A 22,107-nucleotide genomic window follows, 5' to 3' on the forward strand; every position below is an offset into this window, starting at 1 on the left:
AGCATCCACTGGAAAGGTTGTGTGTATCGACTGAGCACACAGGGGTGCGGAGGAGGCCAGAAACCCTGAGCTCGCTCTTGTGCCTGTCAGAAATTAGTCCGCAGAAAGCAAGCGGGGTAAAAGGTTAATGAAATACAAGCTGAGGAAATAAAACAAGGACACAGATGACTGTGCCACAAGGCCCTGGGGCTGGCTATGCTGGCTGGAGCCCTTTCACCAGAGAAAGGGCTTCAGAGCTGTTACTGGAGTTATGAAAGCAGAGCGACACAAGGCTGGTTTTGCCTCCCATGGTGGGGGCTGATGTGCCATTGCAGGCACCACCATCTAATTCCCACACAGGAACAGAGTCCTCACTGTGCTCCCTTCTGTCCTCCATCTGGGAAGGAGCTGGAGGGCTGCAAGGAAGGAAACAGATATGGAATTGGGCAATGAAAGCTTACGTGGCATACGGTCACACAGTGAGCACTGATTGAGGTTTTCCTTGAAAGAAGCAGCAAAGCCACTGGTGCGGTGAGGGCAGAGGCCTCAGGGAGGGGGACTCCCAAGCACTGAAGGAGCCCCCAGCCAGGCTGCACTTGTCCACAAGCTTGAAACTCAGTCTGGAAACCTTAACCCAATGGCTTAGCTTCAAAACAGACTTTTCACGATGATATGAAAAGAAACTTAAACTGATGGGATGCTCCAAGTTAGCACCTTTGCTTGGTACCCCACGTATGGGCACCTTTATTGTCAGATCCCTCATCCTGCTTTATTTTGTGCAGGCAATACTCTGTTCAGGCTTGAAATCAAAATTAATCATGTGAGGTTCTGCATAGGGTGTGGGGCTTGGGTTTTAGGGTTTTTTGTTGGGTTTTTTTTTTTTCCCTTAAAAGGAAAACTAATTGTTCTCATGCAAAAACTTCCCTGTTCCGCATTTAAGCCATCACTATGGATTTCTTTGAGGGAACTGCATTTACAAAAAAAGGAATTGACACCCTCTGGGTTTCATATACGATGACTAGAACTGTAAAATGAGGTTTTCTAATCAAGGGGTTTGAATAAGCTCATAACTTGATTTCATTGAATAGATTCCAGAGCTATAAACAATTCTTTCTAGTGTTACCTAATCAGAGTATCCTAAAATACACAAAAAAGGTGGGGTGAGGGAAGAAAGAAGCCAACCAAACAAACCAAACACCAAAACCATGCATTGGAGAATTTCACTATTTCACTACTTGGCTCACAAAGTGCCAGAAACACATAAACCACCAAAGATCTTCCCACAATAGTGTGAGAACCAGTTAAGGACATAAATTCAAGCATATCTATGCACTACATAAGCTGCCATTTGACTAATCACATGTGGTGGGTAGAAAAACGATCTAATATTTGGAATCATGTTTACGACTGGCGCGCTAAGGCAACAGACTTAGGAAAATATGAATGCAATGCAAGACTAAACCAAACAAAAAGCCTCACGTAACTCACAGCAAACACTCTGCCAGCACTTCACCAGGTGAATCAAATTAGCAACCTGACAATTAGCAAAAGGAGTAAACCCCCATAAAAAGCAAGAAGAACAGAATTTCCAAGTGCATGAATACAAATACTTGGCTTCATACTTGCTTTTGTTACCAACACAATATGTTTACCCATTTCTCTATGGCATATGAAACTCAACTCAGTATGAAAACAAATCACTGAAAGTCTTGGCAGATTAGTAAACGTCAGATCAAATTAGACCTTCTCCTAGACTATGCAGGGGCTGTACAAATTTATCAGTCTCACAGATTCTTTGCTCTCTTGACATGAATAGGTCAGAACAGCCCAGAGACAAAAGGCAGTGAGATCAGAAGACTAAAAATGCACAGTTTTGAAAGGCCATTTGTTGTCAGGCTTTGTTTTACCATTAAACTCATTCACAGAGAAATCGTTTCGAAGATGGATAATGCCACAGGAGATAGCAAGCAGCCAGAGAAAGCAGCTTTCTCTTCTCAAAGGCTCTCCCTGGAAGACACTGCAGGGCTGACTCGAGCAGGGGCTCGGCAGCCACCTCCCGGGGCCGAAACATCTGCTCTGGGATGCAAACATAGCGGGGAGGTTCCAGATCACTCACAGAAACTAGAGATTACCAAGTGTTACACAACAGGGACACATCCCTCAAGCTTTGCTGTTGGAAGATCCTACACAGAGGAGGTAAAGCCTCTGGGCTCCAGCAGCGTTACTCCAAGGGAGAAAGGGAGAATCTGCCTTACAAAGGACATAACTGGGAGGGATGAACAAGACAACCCAAAGCTGCCCCTGAACCGTGCTGGCTCTCCCACCATCCGACAGCAGTCAGCATTTCTAGGATGGGGCAATGCCTTTCAAACTCAACAGCACACCTAGCAGTAGGGTTTAGACACGAAAACACATCAGCCCCTTCTGTCTGATGGAGAAAACCAACTTTCCTACCACCTTGCTACCTGAGGAGAGGGGCAGGCAGGGCGGCAGCAGCTCAGCATCCATCGCCCACCCCGCTCCCCAGCACCCTCACACCGCACCATACTGCTGCAGCTCAAGCGCCTGCAGCAACACTTCCAGCATCTGCAACTGCTCCAGAAGCTTCTGGAGCGCCCTCACTCACCTCGCAGCACCCGCTAGGCATTCCCTCTCCTCTCCCCAGAGCCGGGTGCTTGCGCTCGCATTGCCCCCGGTCCTGCAGCTTTCCAGAGGACGTTGCCCCAACAAGCTCATCTTGCAAACATTTTCTATGCATTTAGGAGCACTCTCCCACTGCTTCGGTCAGAGCTATAAATGCTGACCTTTCCCTTTCTAATCAGTCACCAGGGAATCGTTTGCATTGCCTGACAAGATGATTGGAGGTGGGGGGACTTGCACATTTATCACCAGCCCTTCAAAGGAAAGAACAGGATCTACGCAGCCACCCCCACCACAGCCCCTTGACGATCTCCAGCACATGCAGGTGTAGGCAATAAGGGAGAACAAGTTACGGCTGAGCTCAATCAGGTATTTAAGCCTATGCTTAGCTCTAGGAGCCCCAGGTCCTCCCGGTTTCACAAGTCCCACCCAGCACCCACAGACAGGTTAGTACGTACCTCTGCACCGAGCCATGAGCAACAGGACGCTTTGATTTTAGGAATTCACTGAACACACAGCCAGAGCGATCCTCACTAGGACAATCTGTGCTGGAGAGCCCTTCAAAAATGGGCTCCCTCTATTTATACCACGTTGTATCAAAAGTTAATGACTTTCAATTACATAAACCGCCTTTTAAGATCATGGTACAATTAGTTCCATAAACCACGGAAGTATCCAGCAACTTGAATTCTCATTAAGAAGATGCAATTATAAACAAGAATCTAGTTATTTGCAAAAGATACCAGAGCACACGCTGTTTACAAAAACAATTGTTAGGTTTCTATAAGGCAGGATTATCTTGTACTTTTTATTTAAGGAACACAATGGTAAAGAGCACAGAATGATTACAGCGTGGAAAGCAACCTTGCCTTTTCAAAGGGAAATCAGGAGCACAATAACATTTTATTGTTATTCTTTCAAAATACACAAGTGAACAATATATTGCTTAAAAGCAATTTCTTGTAAACAACTTTAATAGTAAGAAAAGCAAACAATACTCTAAGAAACAAAAGGAATTTATATCTTGAAAGACTGAATTATTGTTTTGGCTGGCTGATATAAAATAGAATAAACTATTTATTAGAGTCCAAATCATTTAGGAACTATAACCACAATGATCTATAAGTAAAGATCGTGGCAAGGAAACAGAACTGTAACATAAATATTTAGGCTTTCAATGCAGCAAAGAACACACACAACTTCTTAGCTATATGGGCAGAGGGTTACAGCACCACCCGTTCCCGCAGCCACCTAAACAACACAGTAAGAATTTTACTATTTTCAGAGAAGCAAGAAATTGAAGAGGATCTTTTCAATTTTATTTATTTTTTAAGAAAAAAAATTACCCAACAGCTTTTCTTGGTAAGACTCGTAAACTTAATTTCCAAAAACATAACCTGGAGCCAAAGCTGACACTGGCACCGAGCGCGCAGACACATGCCCCGAGCTGGGCTGACTGATGGGCAACCCTGCCCTGACAGCCAGCAGACCAGGAACTTAATTAGACACAAACCAAATCAACCCCAGCTCCCAAGATGGCTCCGAAGGATGGGCTCGGGAGCGGGAGCGAACAAAGAGCTGCAGCAGCCGCCCGGGGGGTGCGCCTTGAGAAAACTCCTTGCAGAACTCATTCACTCTCACTCACAGCTCTTCCTCACTTCTTAGGAAGAAGGAAAAACCTGCCCTGGGATTCAGTTTTGCCGTGCAAGCTCATCCTCAGCACTCCTTACCTGCCGCCTTCTCCCAGTCACCCTCACTGCGTTTTGGGATCCCCGGGGCAGACACGCAAACTGCTGGCAGCGGGTGTGCTCACAGGCGCTCCTCTGCTTCATACCTTCATACCTGGGCGCGGGACACCGAGCATGCTCCCTGTTCCTCCCCGGCCAGGTTTCAGGGGGGAAGGAAAAAAAAAAGCAAAAGCCACAAACAACAACAACAACAAAAAAAGAGCTTCGCTGAAAGTAGATCAGAGGTGTCCTAGCAGTGGATGAGCTTTACCCCGGATCAGTTTCAAAGCATTTCAACTCAAAAGTGGATAAAGCAATAAGCAAAGTGCACACAGCTGTAGCTTGCTTTAGCAATGGATTCTGAATCAACCCATACAAACAAAAAGCCCTTCGGAGGAAAACACGGGAGATGTGGGTCCCATGTCAGGTGCTGGTAAAACACACCTGCATGTTTGGTTCTGCCTCAGTTTCTCATCTATAAGGAGCAGCTGTGAAGGCCCAGTTTATTCCTCCTTTTGCTTGCCTTGCCTGTAGTGCATTTGGATAACATACAGCCTTTTACAAGGCATTTTTACAATACCTAAGACAACAGAGCCTTGACCTCTATTATAGCTGTGAAATAGTATCACGTTGCTTGCATCACTGTAAACCCAGAACTTGAGCAAATAAGGAACAGCTCCCAGGTGACCGTCAAAAAAAAGTCGTCTCCAGTATCCACACAGTGCCAGCAATATAACTAAAGCTGCTGGAACAGAGATGTGAAATCTTACAGATCAGGAAGGGAAATGGGCAGAAGGATGAAAAGGCAGGCTGCTTTCCCACAGCTGGAAGTGAACATTTGGTTCAGGGACCACTGCTTCCCTGAAGTCGAAGGTTGCCAGAAATCTTGCACCAGAATCTGATCCAATTTCCATATAGCTTCCTTATGTCGTCCGCGCTCTGGCACAAAAACCCACGCTTGGCCAAACAGCCACCACTCTCCCGGTCGGAGGGCTTGCTCAGCCCATTTTACAGCAGGACCCCTGTGACACGTCTGTGTCACACCTCAGGTGAAAATCCTAAATTGGCCGACTTCTTATAAACGTACAATTTATGCAAGACACCAGTGCCAATCTGGCCAGACAGCTGGGATGGGGACCAAGGCTCCCGCAGGTGCCGGCGCAGCGGCTGGCATCCCCGCCAGCGGGCTGGGGCAGAGCTGGCATGCTGACCCGCACGTCCAGCTACAGAAATACCCGCTCCCAGCATATCTGCCTCGTAAGTGATGCCATTTCCCCAGGTCTTCCCAATCTGCAAACATGCCCTTTTAATTGAGCTGGGACTTGGAGGGGGTGTAGAAGCAGCACAGTTGCACTGGAGGTAGACAGCTGAAAACCAGTGTTACCAGTACCAGAAGCCATCAGCACGAGCACAGGTAACACAGGTGTGACCCTGCCCTCTCCTGTCTTCAGGACTCCCCTGGTACTCACAAGAGCTGTGCCATCAGGCTAGTTCATTTCCCTTTGAAATTTAGCACAGGTTAAACTACCTGAAGAGGCAACAGCAGGTTGGCCTGGAGGCTGAAGGAGCTGAGGGTTAGCCCTGAGCAGGAGCCACACCTCTCCCAGGGGCCAGGTCACTGTCACCATGGGGCAGTGCTGGGCAGTGATGCTGCGGATGGAGGATCTGGTGGGACCAGGCGGGGACCAGGCAGCCTCATGCTTCACCATGGAGCAGGGAGGGGTCAACGTCCAGCTCACAAAACCCATCAAATTCCAAGATGTTCAATTGAAATCGGGCCTTCCCTTACAAAGGCCCAGCAAAGTAGTCCAAGAGGACAGAACGGCTTTGGCATCCTGGTGGTCCATACTGGACAGAAAGGACAACATGGGTTGTTCACATTTTAAATTTTCAAGCCAGACAGGTACAATATATTCCAAGGAAGAAAGACTTCTAGTAAAGTGAAAGGAAGAACATACACAATAAATAAAAAGTATCCAACATTGGGAAAGGGCCCTTCCGACCTTGCAATCCATAAAAGAAGCTTTACCAGAGCACAGCTATTCCCATATGGGACTAGAAATAGGTTACACTAGGAGAAAACCTTGGCGATGTCAAGGTTTTGAATTTCTTTTTGATTTACTTGCTTGGGTTTTTTTGTCATCAGCACTTTGATTCTTTTGCCAAAATTCATATTCACAAGAGACCAGCAACCTTTCCACAGTAAATCAGACTTATCGGTCCCATTATGCCTGCCCCTAAGCACCCCCAGACTACCCCATCCCCTATGTTTCTTACTGAACAAAGGTATAAATCATCATCAACACGATGCCACCATCCTGGATCCAGCCACACCTGCAACATTCGTCACCATCCCATCCATTACTGCACCTTCCAACCTGGTGCTGCCCCCGAGGCAGCCCCGCAAAGTCCCTGCGTGGGCAACCTCCCAGCCACGGGCACAAGAACTTGCTTATAGGACTGCAGCAAGCTCAGAGCCACCCAGCAGGACAGTCCATGACAACAAGGCCACCCAGCACTGGGCATGTGCCACCCAAGACAGAAAAACAAGGAATATCCAGGCAGCCCAAATAGCAAAGGTGTGCAGTGCATCTCTAGGTACCAGCATTTCCAACACTGACATCAACAGCTTGGCAAACAGCAAAATCCGTGGTTTCCCAAAGAAGCTACTTGCAGTTGTCCAGGATTTTCCATTGAAAAAGGCAATCATTGCAGTGAATAAAGTTTTATCAAGTGCAGCAGAAAATAAACTTCAGAATATAATCATATGCACTTGTACTAGCTTTAAAAAAAGCCATACTCTTCAGCATGCCAGACTGCTGCAACCTACCCAGTCCCAATACGCTCAGTTCTGAACTTCTCCTTAGCAACTTCAATGCTGCCAAGACTGATGATTTTCACACATATCTGATGGCTTTCTAAAAAAACTCAGCTCCTGGAGTCACGCGATGAAGTAGAAATATGCACTTTTATTAAGTAAAAGGCTTTTAGATCATCATTTTTGCCCAGGGAACAAAAAAAAAAAAAAAAAAAAAAAGAACCTTTACATTACAAAACTGGAAAAAGCCTAATGCTAAAAGATCCTTCAAGAGTTACCATTGCTTTAAATCTCGGGGGAAGTAGGCACTAAATAACCCAAATGATTTTTTTTTTTTGAGCTCATCTCCCAACTTACATGAACATCTAAGGTGTTGGGTTGGGTTTTTTTTTTCTCCAGAAATTTTTGCTGTGAGTAATTCTGAGCAGTGAATAAATTCAAGAAAGTTATGAGCTCTCTACCATTACTTCAGCAATATAAGACAAGGTGACATGCACAGAATAAATTCCCAATTATTCCTTTAGTGCTTCCTGTCACTACAGAGTCCTCCGTCTTTAAAATATTAAGCTAAAAAATTAAACACAATCTGGAGAGCTGTAAATGCACAGACAAAAGGGCCCACGTTCCACTGTAAGATCTTCCCCTCAAATGTTAACCTTTCTGTTGGGATTCCAGACCAAATCCCCCAATTTTTTAGGTGAAACTTCCACTGAAAGCCAATGCAACATTGCCTGCTGGTGCTGACAAACTCTGAGCCACCTCAGGAACTGAAACACTTCTAAAATTAAGGAATAATAATGAAAATATGAGCCCCTGCACCCTTCCACCAGATGCATTTAGCCACTAGGGCCCCAGCGGGTCCTCTCCAGCCTGGCTCGTGCTGGGGCAGCGCAGCACCGACCCATCAGCCTTGATGCTGAGGATGCAGCCCTGCCGTGCGCTCCGACAGCATTCCTGTGGCACCGGGGAGGACGCAGCAGGTCCCCTGTCCCTGGCCAGGCCACAGCACATCCCCTGTACCCTGCCAGAGTGGCTCTGCTGCAGGGAGGGGGACAGGTGCTGCCGAGAGGGAGTCAAAGCGAAGGCAAGCCCCAGGCCAGCTCATGCCACTGTCTAGTGCTGAGCCTCTCTATTTTTGTAAGAGGTTTTAGAAGTGCAAGGGGCCAGTTCTGGCCTCAGCAGCTCCAGTGGGAGCAGCGTCAAGGCTGCTCCGAGCTGTGCTGGGCACAGACCGCCGTTTGCTGTTCTCCCATCCACACACCGGGCTGTCCCATGGGAGGGCACCCAAGCCCTCCCCACTGCACAAGGTGAACTTGCCAGCCTCCTGCCCCACTTGATCTGGGACCCCTGAGTCCCAGGGAAACAAGGCCAAGAGGAGCTCTTCTCGCCTCTGATTCACTTGGCGGCTGTGGGCAGGAAAGGACCAAAGCTCCTCCATCATCTCCTGATCCACATTCGAGCCACCTCCAACGCTGCAGGAGAGTCTCAGAGAGGCACTTTGGAAACCTCCTCCTCCTCCTCCTCACGGCGACAGGACCGCCGAGCCGCCTGCTACCCAAGCTTGCCGCTCCTCCAGCGACAGCCGGATTCTTCCCACAGCAGAAGGTGGCTCCAAGCGCTCCCTGTCCTCGCATCAACTCTTCACCCTGTCTCATTAAGATGTTCCTCCCCACTGCCCTCTCCTTGCTGTTAACCTCCGCAAGCACTAATGGGCTCCTTTGCAAATCTGGTGCACATTTGATAGAGCTTGGCAGGCTTGAAACGCTAATATTTCCATGCATATACAGAAAAGCAAGTTTTATTCTAAATAGAAGTGGCAGCTTCTAATTTAAGACTATACCATTTGACTGCTAGGCACAACAAAAACTACCTATTTCCCATGTAGGCAAACAGTCTGTTACAATGCCGTCTCAATGTGCAATTTCAAGTAAGGGCAACAGACTTCTGCGTTACGCAGAGAGTGCATGGGTTCCCTTTGCTGAAAACCCCTTCTGCTGGGGCTCACTCCCCAGCAGCCTAGTTGTATGTTTTATGGATGAAATTCCATTCCCTCCACTAATGCCATCAACCAGTCGCTGAGAGCAAGAGCTGCATTAAACGATTTCATCCACAGTCAGACTGCCGGTGGGCAGGCAGGGGTGAGGGAGCGGGCGGAGGGGAGGCAGCCATGGACTAGAATCCCACGTGGTCCTAAACACGCACAAGGCTTCTCAGCTGCATTTTAAAAATGTTTACGGTCTTCTTTATCCACATCTACAAGTATTTATGCATACACACATGCACACAAACACATATGTGCACTCCTAAAGAAATCCAGGTTTCAATCACGCACACTGTCACTGCAGTGAATAGTGCCTTGTGTGTGTCACCAACAGACCAAGGAAAGTTCTGGGGCTTGGTTGCAGCCGCTGGGCTCCCACAAGCAGGCAGGGGTACTGCTGCTCTGCTCCCCGGGCAGGATCGGGACCTGCTGCACCCAACGCTGCACCCCTTCCTTGCTGAAACGCAGGAAATCAAAGCTTTCCACTTTCAGGCATTGGACCCCAGTCTGAACTGGGCACAACCTCACTCCAGCGGGAAACATCCCCACCGCACAGATCCAGAGCACAACGCACACAGCTTTATCCGCTTTATTTTTCAACCTGCTGAATTGCTAAAATATGTTTAGCTGTTATACATGGACCCCAGATCCATAATCCCACCCTCAGCAGCTGTTACATTCACTGCGGTATTTACAGCAGATGTTACAGCTCTGTAAAAAGGTAAAACAATTGAGACTTCTGCAACTGGGGCTGGGGGAGGCAAAGCAGAGCCCAGCCCCTGCACCCAGCTGCAGCCAGGCTCGGACTATCAGCAGCACCAACACTTGCAGTCAAGAGCCACGTCGCAGCATACAGCAGCTTAAGGAAATGTCAAGTGTTACCACAGTGGCATGAAAAAGCTGTCGGCTTCCTGCGAGTCAAGCAGCGGAGGCTGAAATTCAGTGTTTAAAGGATGATTAAATATAACTGACTTAAATTATACATTCCAGTTGTTGGAACTGACACCATCTAAAATACACTATCTATTCCCCATTTCCTCTGACACTGATTACTACCCACTAAAAGATAAGCATTCTGTAACAGGCACTCAAGTAACAAACCAGGGATTTATAAATTGGAGATAATTAAAAGGTTTTGCATTACAAACAGGGTAAAAAAAAGTACATTCTATGGGCCACCTGAGAACACTTAAAGAGTCAAAATGGACATTTTTATACCTGAAAACCTGCCTGCTCTCCATCAAGGCTGCTAATTGAGGCACAAGAAGCTTGGAGCTATTTTACAGTGGATTCATAATCAAACATTTGCTGAGCTGGTGGACGACCCGAGACAGACTCGGGACACATCATTAATTCTCCCACACAGAGCTGTAAGCCGAAGCTCTATTAAGCTGACACAAATAAATTGCCTGTTTCTCCTTGATAAATACACAGAGCGACTTGCAAGACGTTACCTTTCAGATTTCAAAGACAAGGAGCTGTACGGTTTCCGTGGCTAGCTTTACCGGGAGCAAGACGAGGAAGCACGAGGGATCACCCAAGACCATGAGAACTGGAAGAGACGCTTCCCCATCCACCCAGAGCACCCACCGCTCCTCCTAAAGGCCAGTCTGGTCAGCCCAAATTCCTGATAGACCAGCACCTCCTTGAACGGGGGCCACACGGGGGCCTTGCGGTCTGACACCCCAACCCCGAGCATCTGGGTATTTGCCTCAGACAGAAATTGCGCTGGTGGTGTGAGCAGTACACACCAAGCTTGTAAACTTCAAAGCAAGCCCTCTAAGACCACTTAGCCTCCTAAAATGGCTTGGGAAAAAGAGTTTTTTTCTTAATTTAGCCCACAGCACCAGGAGAAACCCACAAAGAGTCAGTGGGATTTTCCAGCTGAGAACAAGCTCTTACCCAGCATTTCTAACCCACAGAGCTCAAAGTGCTTTGCAAGGGTCACCCACCACTTTCCTTTGGCTGGGAACCGGAGGCATAAGTCAATCTCTCTTAGGTAGCCCTGGGGCAAGCCGGTTGCAATGGCCACCCCTTACACCGTGTGGCCAGCCACCAAGGTCACGGTCCGTTCTTACACCTTGCCATGTGCCATTCGGCAGAGACATGCCACACTAGAACAATTTCTGCTCACCTTCAGGCTGAAACACCAGGCACCTGCAAGCTCCTTGGCCTTTTGCTGCCTTGAGACAACTAATACAAAAAAGGTATTAGGGCAGGTTGTTTTAGTGAACTTGACATGCAAAGCTTTGATGCGTCGCAAAACATGATCCTGGACCAAAACCAAACCCAGCAAGTGATGGTGGAAGTGTTTCAACAGATGGGGTGATGGCTGGAGCTGTGACAGGGGGAGCTGGGCCTGAATGTTACAACTTTATCCCCATTTTAAGCACCAGAGCAACTGAGGCACAACAAAGAAAAAAAACCTGCTGCTGTGCTGAGACCATGAGAGCAAAGCCTCTCCAAATCCTGCCTGCGTTATGGTCTCATGCAGGATGCCCGACTCTCCACCCCAGTGACAATGCACGTGAGGGGATTAACACCTGACAGTATGAGAGCAGGTGATGGAATCGTGCACAGGCATCTCAGCAACTTCAAAAAAGGTCTTTTTAACATGATTTTTTCTCCCTTCCCTGAAATTTGCAAGTCAGAAAAAGCAGTATCGATCTCACTGCCTGGCAGAAATAAGACAGAGACTAATTAAGCACAAAGATCTCAAGGAAGGAGTCTCCAAGGAATCTTTTTATTTGCAAAAAGGACCCTTACAAAATGCAGGAGGAAAGAGAAAAAAAAAAAAAAAAAAAAGAAGAAACAGTAAAAAAAGCCTGATCCTGGATCTTCACTGTCAGCTTGCTTTTCCCTGCACTCACAGGAACACAGAGCATTCTAGACTCAAAACAGGAGAAGAGGCTCTGAGATACTCAGAGCACAGCTGTGGCTGCAAGCATAAGACAGAGGGAGAGAAGAGGCAATGCAAACCGCAGCAAATATAAACAGTGATTCACGACGCACAGTAAATAAACAGCACTGTAACAGTTTTTGCAATTATAATTCAAACCAAAATAAACAAGAATGACAGTCCAGCACAACAAAAGGGAGGATGACAGTGATGGGAGTCCATCACATTCACATCTGTTGCTCTCGTAACATCCCAAATGAGCAGATCCAGAAAGAAACAGAAAAAGGAAAGGGAAAACGTACGTGACAGCAGCAATTTCTTGTGATCTACATCTGTGCTTGAAGTTTTCATTACTGCACTGAGAGCAGAATTTATATCCTAAAGCCATGTAACAGCCTAGAACACTGCTACTGGTTTTGACCCCTGGCCCCTGAAAGCACCTCTAGTGACAGAAATAAAAAGTCCAGCTTGGTGGGTTAATGAGTAAAATAGACCTTGAGTGGTGGGTGGATGGACAGAAGGCAACAGAGCGGGAGGGGAATCACACCATCAGCAAGAGGCACTGGTTTAACTGCTCTGCAATCCTCCAGTAAAGAAGATGCATAATTTCTTTTGCTATTGCTTCATTACCTCCCTCGTCAGAAACTCTCCCCCCAGTCCACATCTTGAATATTTTTTTCAGACAAATCAAGGTACTTTCCCCCAGTGGGTACTAAAAGCTGATCATCATCTTTTTTACAGAATTCTTTTATGCATCAGAAGATGTATTGCCTGCACTCAGGCTTGTATTTCCAAATACAAATCCTTCAGCTCTCCCTCTCTGGCCTCATTTGCCGAGCCTCCCATCTGTGTGGTTCACCTCCAGACTTGCAAGCATGACCGCTTTCCTCCTGCCTTGCACCACGCAGCACCCCTCAGTGCAGCAGGAAGCAATTACCAGCCTTGTCTTACGCACAAAGCTTCTGTAACCATGACTCAGACATTTGACTCTTTTCCTCAAACCTCGGGACGCTGTTGACTTGTTTGAGCTGGCCATCCACAAACAGCCCCCATCACCACATACCACCCTGCCCATTGCTCCTCCTCTTGCATTCGGTCATTCAGCTCCTGCTGCCTCCAGAGCCACCGCCGCACCCTCCTCCTCCCTTACACCACATCACGTCGATGCCCGATCGGTTTTGTTGCTTGCCAAGACAACTTGAAATTCTGCTCCTAAGCCTTAGCCACATCAGCAGCCCCTCTCACGCACTAACCAGTTATCCCATTAAAGAAGGAAGCTGGACAGATTTGTCTATTTGTTTTGCCTTATAAGTCAGCTTATCTTTTGGTCCCCATCCTCCTCCTCCTCTCTGCTGTGCACAAACTGCTCTGGAACTTTATTGAGGAATCAGGGCCGGATTCTCTGATTCTTCACTTTCTGGGTCTCCCTTCTCCTCCCGTGGTCTGGAGCTGGCTTTGCTCTGCTCCTCTTCCCTCCTCACCACATCCCCAGGGCACACTGATGGCAATCACTAACGGTTCTAAGTTCAATGAGACCTCACTTTCCTCGAGTCATCTGGAATAATTTCACCAAAAACCCAGCTGACACGAGTATTGGATAATCTCTTCTTTCTCTACTCATATCCCCTTACCTCCCCTATTTGAACAAGTCACACGGGTGCGTATGTAATCAGCACCATGGTTTTGTGAGGACCGAAGCAGAGGAAGCACAGAGCACGTCCACCTCTTGTGACTCCTCATCTCTCCAGCCTTGCTCTGCTGCTCTACGGCCTTTCTCACACATTCCACTTTTTTTGCAAGAACTTCCCCCAGTTTGGAAGCTTTCAAATAAATAGTTTTTCCACTAGAGGGCACAAAGACAGTTTCTCCTAAATGGAAACTGATGTTAGAAGGATTAATAAAATAATTACTAACATCTCACCAAAGATATCTCAAACCCAAGACACAAACACTTAATAAATCGCGATGTACTTCCAACTGCCCAGGTACTATAACACCACCAAACGTCTCTCACATGTAGAGACTGAAAACCTAGAAATCCAAACGTGAGATTACTCTAACAAGATCACCTATACAACACTAAGCACTTTATCCAGCAATTTCTACGCTGCCCACAATTTCTCATTAGTCACAGACCGCGGTATTAGCACAGCAATGGGGACAGAAAAATCCATCCTAGTATTTTCTAAGTTGACCTTATCCAAATTTAGCTTCAAGTTGATGAACGTTTTTATGCTTTTGTTTCCTAGATCAAAAGAAGTTCTCTACCAGCAAAGATCGTCTGTTTGCAGATACTTTTAGATCATGATAAGTCACCTCCTGACCTGCCTTGGCTAAAGTAAAGAGATTTTAGCCTTTAAGGCTCTTCTGTACAAGCCAGCTTTTCCAGCTTTAAAGCTTGTCTGGTAAACTTCTTACAGGTTGCATCTATAACCACGACACCTTAACCAGCTCCTCACCAAGGAACGGTGCTGGTCCATAGAACCATATAAACTCAAGGGGAAAGAAATCAAACATTTGGTTACACAAAACCCACCGAGTGGGATGACAGTGACCATTTCAGAGCATTACCTACGTTGAGAGCACTGCGGCCCTCAGGGTTCATCAGCCTCCCCAGCCCCACCAGCTCAGGCACAGCAAGCCCCGTGTGAACCTACCTTGCTGACTTCTGTAATCCTGACAACCCGCTCCTTCGGGGCCCAGGCCCAGGAGGTGTGCGAGCACTTGGTAGCCCACTCGTGTGCGGGTGCCTACACGCACGCCCACGCTGCCCTCCATGACCTGCTGCCCTTGGATGCGCACCCACCCCTCCAGCCTGAAGGCAGTGAGGTTTGCTTTCTGCCCACCGCCGCCTGTGGATCCCCACTTACTGGAAGGTTTGGCTTGAACAGAGTCAGCCCAGAGACTTTAGCTAATGGAAGAAGAGAGACAATAGCGATACGCAGGTGCTTCCTCCCATTTAAAGTGTTTACTTGTGCAGCTTAACACAGTGACGCTATTGTGAATTAGATCTGCATGCTGGTTTACAGAGTTCAAAAGGTAGCACGTAACAAAAGGAACCCCAAAATACTGCTTATTAAATTGAAGGGAGTTTTTTTCTTTCCTTTTATATTCTGCTTCCTTTGCCAATGCCAAGTTAAGAGGATTTTTCCAACCATACAATAAAAGCAGTTTCAAATGGGAAATGATACATACTATATCAAAACAAAACAAAAACTCTAATACAAAAGCAAAGAATTTATCAGTATATCTCCACTGCCCATGCAGCAGGCTCCTTGTGGCATGGAAAGGACAACTGTCAGCTAGCAGTGATGGCTGAACTCGAGACTGTTAGAGCTGCACACACTCTGAGAAAAATCAAGAAGATCAAGAGGGAAGGTAGCGTATGGCTAAGCCACAACACAGAACTAAGGAAAACATCGGTCCGAAAGAGGAACAAAGGCCTATTTGTTTTATGAGATAAAGCAAGCAATTCAGCTATATTCCACAGTAAACCATTCGGCTTAGGACTGAAATAAGGGGGGTGGGGGAAGAAAAAGAAAAAAAAAAAAAGAAAAAAAAAAAGAAAAGGAGCATCTGATTCTAGTTTTGTTGTCCTAAGCTTACATTACATGAATCAAGATGTTTACTAGAGGTGCCAGGCAGTCAAATCCGTAGTTGGACCAGGTACACAGGCAGTATCAGATGTGCTAAACATCTTGCATTTCCCTCCACAGCCAGTGAGGGCTCAAAGATACTCAGCACTTAACAATAAAAAAATTATAATAAAGATAACAATAAAAAAACCCATCAAGACACTTTTTCTACTGTCTAAAGGAACTCAGAAATCCAGCTTTACAGTGAACTTGTGAACAACTTGCTCCTCCCAAAAGCACCGTCTTTTTACTGTTTGAGAAATTTCAAATAAAATATCATCACGTTCCAGATCCTGCAACTTAAGACTACACCTCATTCTCACACAAAACTACACCACAAAATGCCAGACGTGCTGAAACCAACGCCACACACGTTTTCATTCAACCCCATCCTCTTAACACCAAAATAAACAGAATCGAGTCCTTTTGTCCAAGTGCCATATGATTTGTCTCTCCTCCTGGTTGCAACTATTTTAACTGTGCTTCCATTGATTTTCCTTCCTGTGGGGAAGGGACTGAATGGGATTCAGCACCTGGCTCTCTGCTATCGTCTTCTGAGATTTGGTGGGATGACTGCTCAGAGAATGTCAGATCCAGACTCCTTTCATTCTCTGTCACCTGTGAAACTAGAAATGGCAATGAAAATCCCTTTCTCCATTGCTCCATCATAGGCAAGTGCTAGAAGGTAAAGTGGCAAGCATTGCTTTTATTGATGCAAGTGACAGAGTAATGCAGTAGCTTAAAATTAGCAGGTTAATAATTTAAGAGTTGCTTCTGTGCAGCTCAGCAATCCTGCATCCAGTTTACTGGAATTCTCCTTGAAGTAACACAAGAACATAGGCAGATGGGTGCTACAAACAGCTGCAGCAATGCACAAGCCCAACTGTTGACTAACAGTTTGGACCAAACCTGTTTTACCTGTGCTGAAACGGTCTGTCAGCACTCTCACCCCTGCACTCACTCTCCTCATTTGAAATGGCTCTAGCGGACAGTAGATGGGCTTCATAACCTCTTAAACGACCCTGTCTGTTCTGCAAACACATCTCCAGCAAGTGAACATCTACAGTCGCCTCTAAGTTATCCACAAAAACGAAGGCAGGGCATTGTGTGCACTGTGTTCCCAGGTATGAACTCAAAGCCCAGGTAACTGCTAGGTGGTCCCTGCCCCAAATCAGTTGGCATCACCGCAACCCATCCATCTGGAATTGCTCTACCACACCTTCCAGCAGCACTGCAGAGGGGGACCAGGGACCTTGCAAGGTGGCAGACAGGAAGACAGCACTCTTGCATCTCTTTTATTGCTGGTTTTAGTCTTCAGTCTTGCTTGACACAAGAAACCCATGTGTTTTATTTTTATGGCTTTCATTCTACTGCTGCCTGCAGTTCCTGGAGGGACATAACATGCCATTGCTTTAGAGAAGATCCAACTGAAAAACAATTTAATGCACAATCACTGAAGGAAAGCATCAGGAGGTAAACAGGTGAAGGTAACTCCATTTACCAGCTTATGGATGCCCAGAGACACTGAAATTTATTACATACTGCCTTGGGCAGGTCGAAGGACAGCAAGAGGCAAGAAAAACTTCTGGCAGTAAAATGTCTTAAACGCCAAAACCCAAATGAGTCTTTACAAGATCTGTTACTTGTACTCGCTCCAAAGCTGCAAGAAGGAGGGTGGCCAGGGGCCCATGCCATTGCTAAGGACCCCTAGCACCCTCCAGGACACTGATGCGAATCCAGGGCTTGGTCCCATGGGAAATAAGGAGGGCTGCAGCAAAGCCATCCCCTCCCAGTACCACTGCTGGGCACTGTGTGCCACTGCACAAAGCCCTGCACAGTTCACGGGGATGACAGGACTGGGTAGGACAAACTGGGAAGATCACTAAGAGCTTTGGAAAGCCTTGCCTAATATGACAGAAGAGGACAAGTTCTGCCTTACAAGTAACAACTGTAAGAAAACACCTCTGTGGGGAAACACGCTTCTGCAAAATCCTAAACTTTTCTTTTTTTAAAATGACTGAGATTAGAAGAAGCGATTCACCCCCAAAGAACTGCAGCCTGAAAGACCTGCATCCTGCAAGCAGCAACGCACAGAAGTTGGAAGCGAACACAACTGAGTTGGCAAGAACAAATTCAAGGTTTTTGTTGTGGCAAATGAGGCTTTCAAACCAACTGGCAGTAACATGATGTTCAAAACTTCGTTGCATTACTTTCATGATTCCTTCCAGCGGCATGCAACAAAATATATCTGAGCTGTAATCCATTTCTTGCAGCCTTACATAAACATTATAGGAATTTTGTCCTCTGTAATACTTCTTGCTTTCAAGGCTGCAATAAATAAGCCACTTACAGCCCCGCTGCTGCTTTGTCTCCTATCTTGCTATCTTAAGTCTCCGCTTTTATTTCTTTAAAGCTACCAGTGTAACCACTTTTGGCTTCAACAAATACTTTAAATGTATCCTGTAGCTAAACTCCAAGCAGAATGAAGCATTTTACATTCACAGGGAAGGACTGGAAAGGAAAAGCCATTTGTCCCTGGTAACACCACCTTCCTTTCATCTACAACCTCTCTCTAGTATCAGGGAAGCGAATTCTGGTAGCAAATCACTCAACCGACAACTCGGAGAGAACTGGGCCTGGAAGGTCCAGGAGATGGTAGCCACTACAGTCACATTCCCAAAAGCTGCACAACAGGCACCCTGGCCGTGGACACGTCAGCCGCTGAGGATGCATGCACTGGCCCTTGGACGGGGCTGGCAAGCCACCTCCTCCAGCATCACCTCGCTGCTACAGGAAAGCGTTGTGGATGCAACTTATGGAGGCAGGAGACAGGAGAGGACCAGGACGCTGAGCTCCAGGAAGGGCACATGCCAATAAATATCCATCGTTTGAAGGCAGAGCTCTTCTGGGAGATGAATCGCTTCCCTCCAGGGCCTCACTTCAGCTTGCCCTTGGGCCCTGCCCAAAGCATGCGTTAACCATCATGCTGGGTCCCAAACTGCAGGCGTGTCTGCGAGGGGAACTGCCTGGGCACGCTTCAGGGTCAGGACTCGAGGCACAGCCTGAACTGGGCCTGTAGCCGTTCAGAGAGCTCCAACAGAGCTGTGTGCCACCTAGGCACTGAACTGCCTTGCTTCAAGGCACTGGCTTTGCTTCATCAACGAAGAAAGGCCATAGTTTGTCAGACCACAGGTTCACCTACTCTGTAGTCCCACCTGGAGGAACAGCAGCAGTGACTGCTTCAGGAGGAATCCCAGAAGAGGACAAGTGCACGGTGGTACCTCCCCCCAGCACCCCACCTGGCAGAGGCTGTGGCTTCGGGACTACCCAAGCCAGAAATGTTGTCCTGGTACAGCCCCAGCTGGATTTCTCCCAATCATTCTCTCCCTCTGTTTCATCCAGAGAATGGCAAATTCTCTCCACCACTGTAATAAAGCACCAGGGATGGTGGGGGACAGGGGGGAAAAGAGACACCTGAGCCAACTTCAAAGGTTTCGCATCCTTTGAATGCTTCACTCATACATAATGGAAAGGGATATATGTTTGGACTACAAGAAAGTAGATTTTTTTTTTTCCCCCCTACTATCAGACCCAGCACAAGGGATGCTGTCATACGATAGCCTTGGGGGAGGTTTACAAACCTGGAGAATTTACTGAGAAGCAAAGTAAACTACTACTGACAGCAAGTGGACCAGAGCCCAGATCCCCGAGAGGTTCTGACAATGGGAGGACCCAGAAAAAATAAGCCAGCCTTGACCCTGCATCAGGGGAGGCCGAGAAGGGTGCATGCATGTATTTTATTTCACACTAACCTCCATTTGACCAGTTACACAAATAAATCTCTGCTTGTCCCAAGTACACTTCTAGAGACCGAGGGAAAATTTGGAATACTTCACAATTCAGCCAGACCTGCTGGTCACCGCATTGCGACTGAACTCAAGGGTTTCAAGCAATGAAATATTAAGCAGGTAAGAATGGCATATACAGCCCATAAAACAAGAGAGACTGCATCCAAAAAAAGTAATCTGAGCTCAGAAGAGAAAAAAGAAGAAAGAAAAAAAAAAAAGTACTTAGGGATTTGATATGCAGTCACGATCACTTCAGTTCCTCGCAGGCAGAGAAGCAGCATCTGGTCCACGGAGAATACATCCCAGGGCAGGGAGAGACACAGGAGCAACACCCACAACAGCCCCAGCATCGACCCACCAGGGACCAGAGATACCTGCTGCTGCAGGGGGCTGGGGACCTGCAGCCCTTACAGCTAGGCAAAGCACCGTGCACACACTTTGCACAAACACGGGGCATCTGCCCGATAAAAAGTCCAAAGTGAGATGTACATATGGCACCCCGAGTGCCCTCAGCACAGCAGGGATCTGGCACAGCTTGTCTGCAGCGCCGGCAGCTGCGCGTGTGACTGTGCTTCTGCCCTGCTTCGAGCAGAGGCTCCCCAGGGGCAGCCACCGCACCTTCACTAACGGATTTATGCCATCTCCCACTCTCGACTCCCCTAAGGCTCCATTACTGAGGCTGTTCAGAAACTGCTGTCATGAAGATGGAACACTTAAACCCGATTTTCAAGCTTCCCCCTGCTTAAATCGGCGCAGCTCAGACATTCACTTATCACTAAGCCTCACTGTGCCAGGTCAGCTTAACTACGCCAGCGTTCAAGTGAGCTTGATGTAACCCCTGTCATTTTCTAACTGTTTTACTTAAACAGCTGCTTTGTTCCAATACAAGCAATGCTTCAGAACAGCGGCACGAAGACTCCCTATGTGAATACGGTAACCACACTATGGGCTTGCGAAGGGGCATAATTCAGCTGTGGGCAGGAATAGAAGTCAACCCCCTAAACCCTTGTACCCACCAGCTTCAACAAACCAGCTTCTCAGCTGGGAGCAGCGGCCATCCCACATCCTCTGCAATGCCAAGGCAGAGCAACATTTTGCAGAGCTGATCCTGAGCAGCAGAGATGATCCAGCCAAAGGCATGCTGCTCCCCAGGGCAGGTCACTAAAAACACAGCGCAAGTCAAGTGAAAAATAACGAAAACTTACAGACTGCTTAAAACATTCCCTGCCTTGGAGGCTCACTCACCCCTACCACCTCTCCTGCATGTCCTGCCCACGGCAGAAGATGCTGCCCACTGAGGTGGCCAAGGTTTGATCTGAGCTTTGCATCGGGAAGGTTCAGCTCAGGCCTCTGCAGCACGGGAAGCTGCAAAGCGGCATTGCAGAGGAGAGGGAGTCACTGCTTCAGTGCACTGATCCATACAGACAGCGAGAGGCAGGGGTAGGAGAAGGGGGGTGGGGGGTGGGGAAAAAAAAGCACTAAAAATTCTTTTGACAGGGTGAAAAATGAAAGCAAAGTGAAACACAGCTCAATCTGTCAAAACAAAATCACAGCAAGCCCACTGAAAAGAAAAACCACACAGCTCAACTCGCGTTTTCTGGTAGGCAATAACTGGTACATTTGTTTTCCTGAAGATAAGCGGGTGAGTTAAGTTTGCCAGACGACACTGAGCAGATTTGAAAGGTAATCACATCAGAAGCGCAAACGATCAGGTTTTGCAGTGGCTGTAAATATAACCAGGGATATTAAGGACTTGCTTGCTTCCACCTTGCAGTTCAAAAGACTCTCAAACAAGTTTTTACAGTTGCACTGGTGAGCCGATGGATGGACTCCGAAGTGCCTGATCAGGACAAGCTTTGCCCTTTCCCTCTGAGCTCGCCATGCAAAGAGGATGAAAGATGATGCTCTTAGTAGCAAACGAGCCACAAATTGGCATGGCAAAAGGTTCCGTACAGTGCATTTTTGGTCACGGTGGTAAAGGTCAACATAATATTCAGAGTACAGAGAACCCATTAACCTGGTAAGAGAGTCCTAACAACGTTACCCAGAAGGTATTTTGAATGGTCAGACAGCTTGTAATTAGCTTAGGTGGGCCAACCTAATTATTCATGGCCTGAGGAAGTATCTCCCAATGCAAGAGGGGTACAAGATATATATTTATAGTTCTTTCCTGATAAGCTCATTATAAGCTTTCAGAGATGAATGACCACAGCATTTGACTGTCTTCTTGCGACCTGGAGATGCAAGCAGTAATGAGCAAGTGAGCCAGGAGAACAAAGGCAGGGACTGCATGGGGCTCTATGTAGGGTTAAAAAACAAAAAAACAAAACAAAAAAACACCCCAAAACAACCAAAAGAAAAAAGATCACAAAAAACCCCAAAACACAGACTTCTGTTACACTACAAAGTGAAATTGCTGTTTGCTAGCTTCATTTTGAAGTGGACAGTCATATGCCTGCCCATTTTATATAAATGTGTGAACAAGCATTTCCATAAAACCCTTTTTAACAAGGCTCAAGC

At 47.0% G+C, this 22,107-nt stretch overlaps 1 protein-coding gene across 25 annotated transcripts in view; it reads right to left on the minus strand.

Annotated features, from left to right (window-relative positions):
* The window catches only part of MAGI1 (membrane associated guanylate kinase, WW and PDZ domain containing 1), a 355,855-nt gene that overhangs the window by 290,953 nt on the left and 42,795 nt on the right, over positions 1 to 22,107 (minus strand). The window contains exon 1 of one of the 25 annotated variants that reach the window (XM_055707396.1): positions 14,762 to 14,952. The exons of the other annotated variants lie outside the window; for them this stretch is intronic. Within the exon in view, the coding sequence (XP_055563371.1) occupies positions 14,762 to 14,882 (121 nt within the window). The 5' untranslated portion in view covers positions 14,883 to 14,952. Of the gene's footprint in view, positions 1 to 14,761; positions 14,953 to 22,107 lie in introns of those variants that run through there. 25 annotated transcript variants of the gene reach the window in all.

The sequence above is a fragment of the Falco cherrug genome, chromosome 4, assembly GCF_023634085.1.
Source record: "Falco cherrug isolate bFalChe1 chromosome 4, bFalChe1.pri, whole genome shotgun sequence".
Taxonomy (NCBI): Eukaryota; Metazoa; Chordata; class Aves; order Falconiformes; family Falconidae; genus Falco; species Falco cherrug.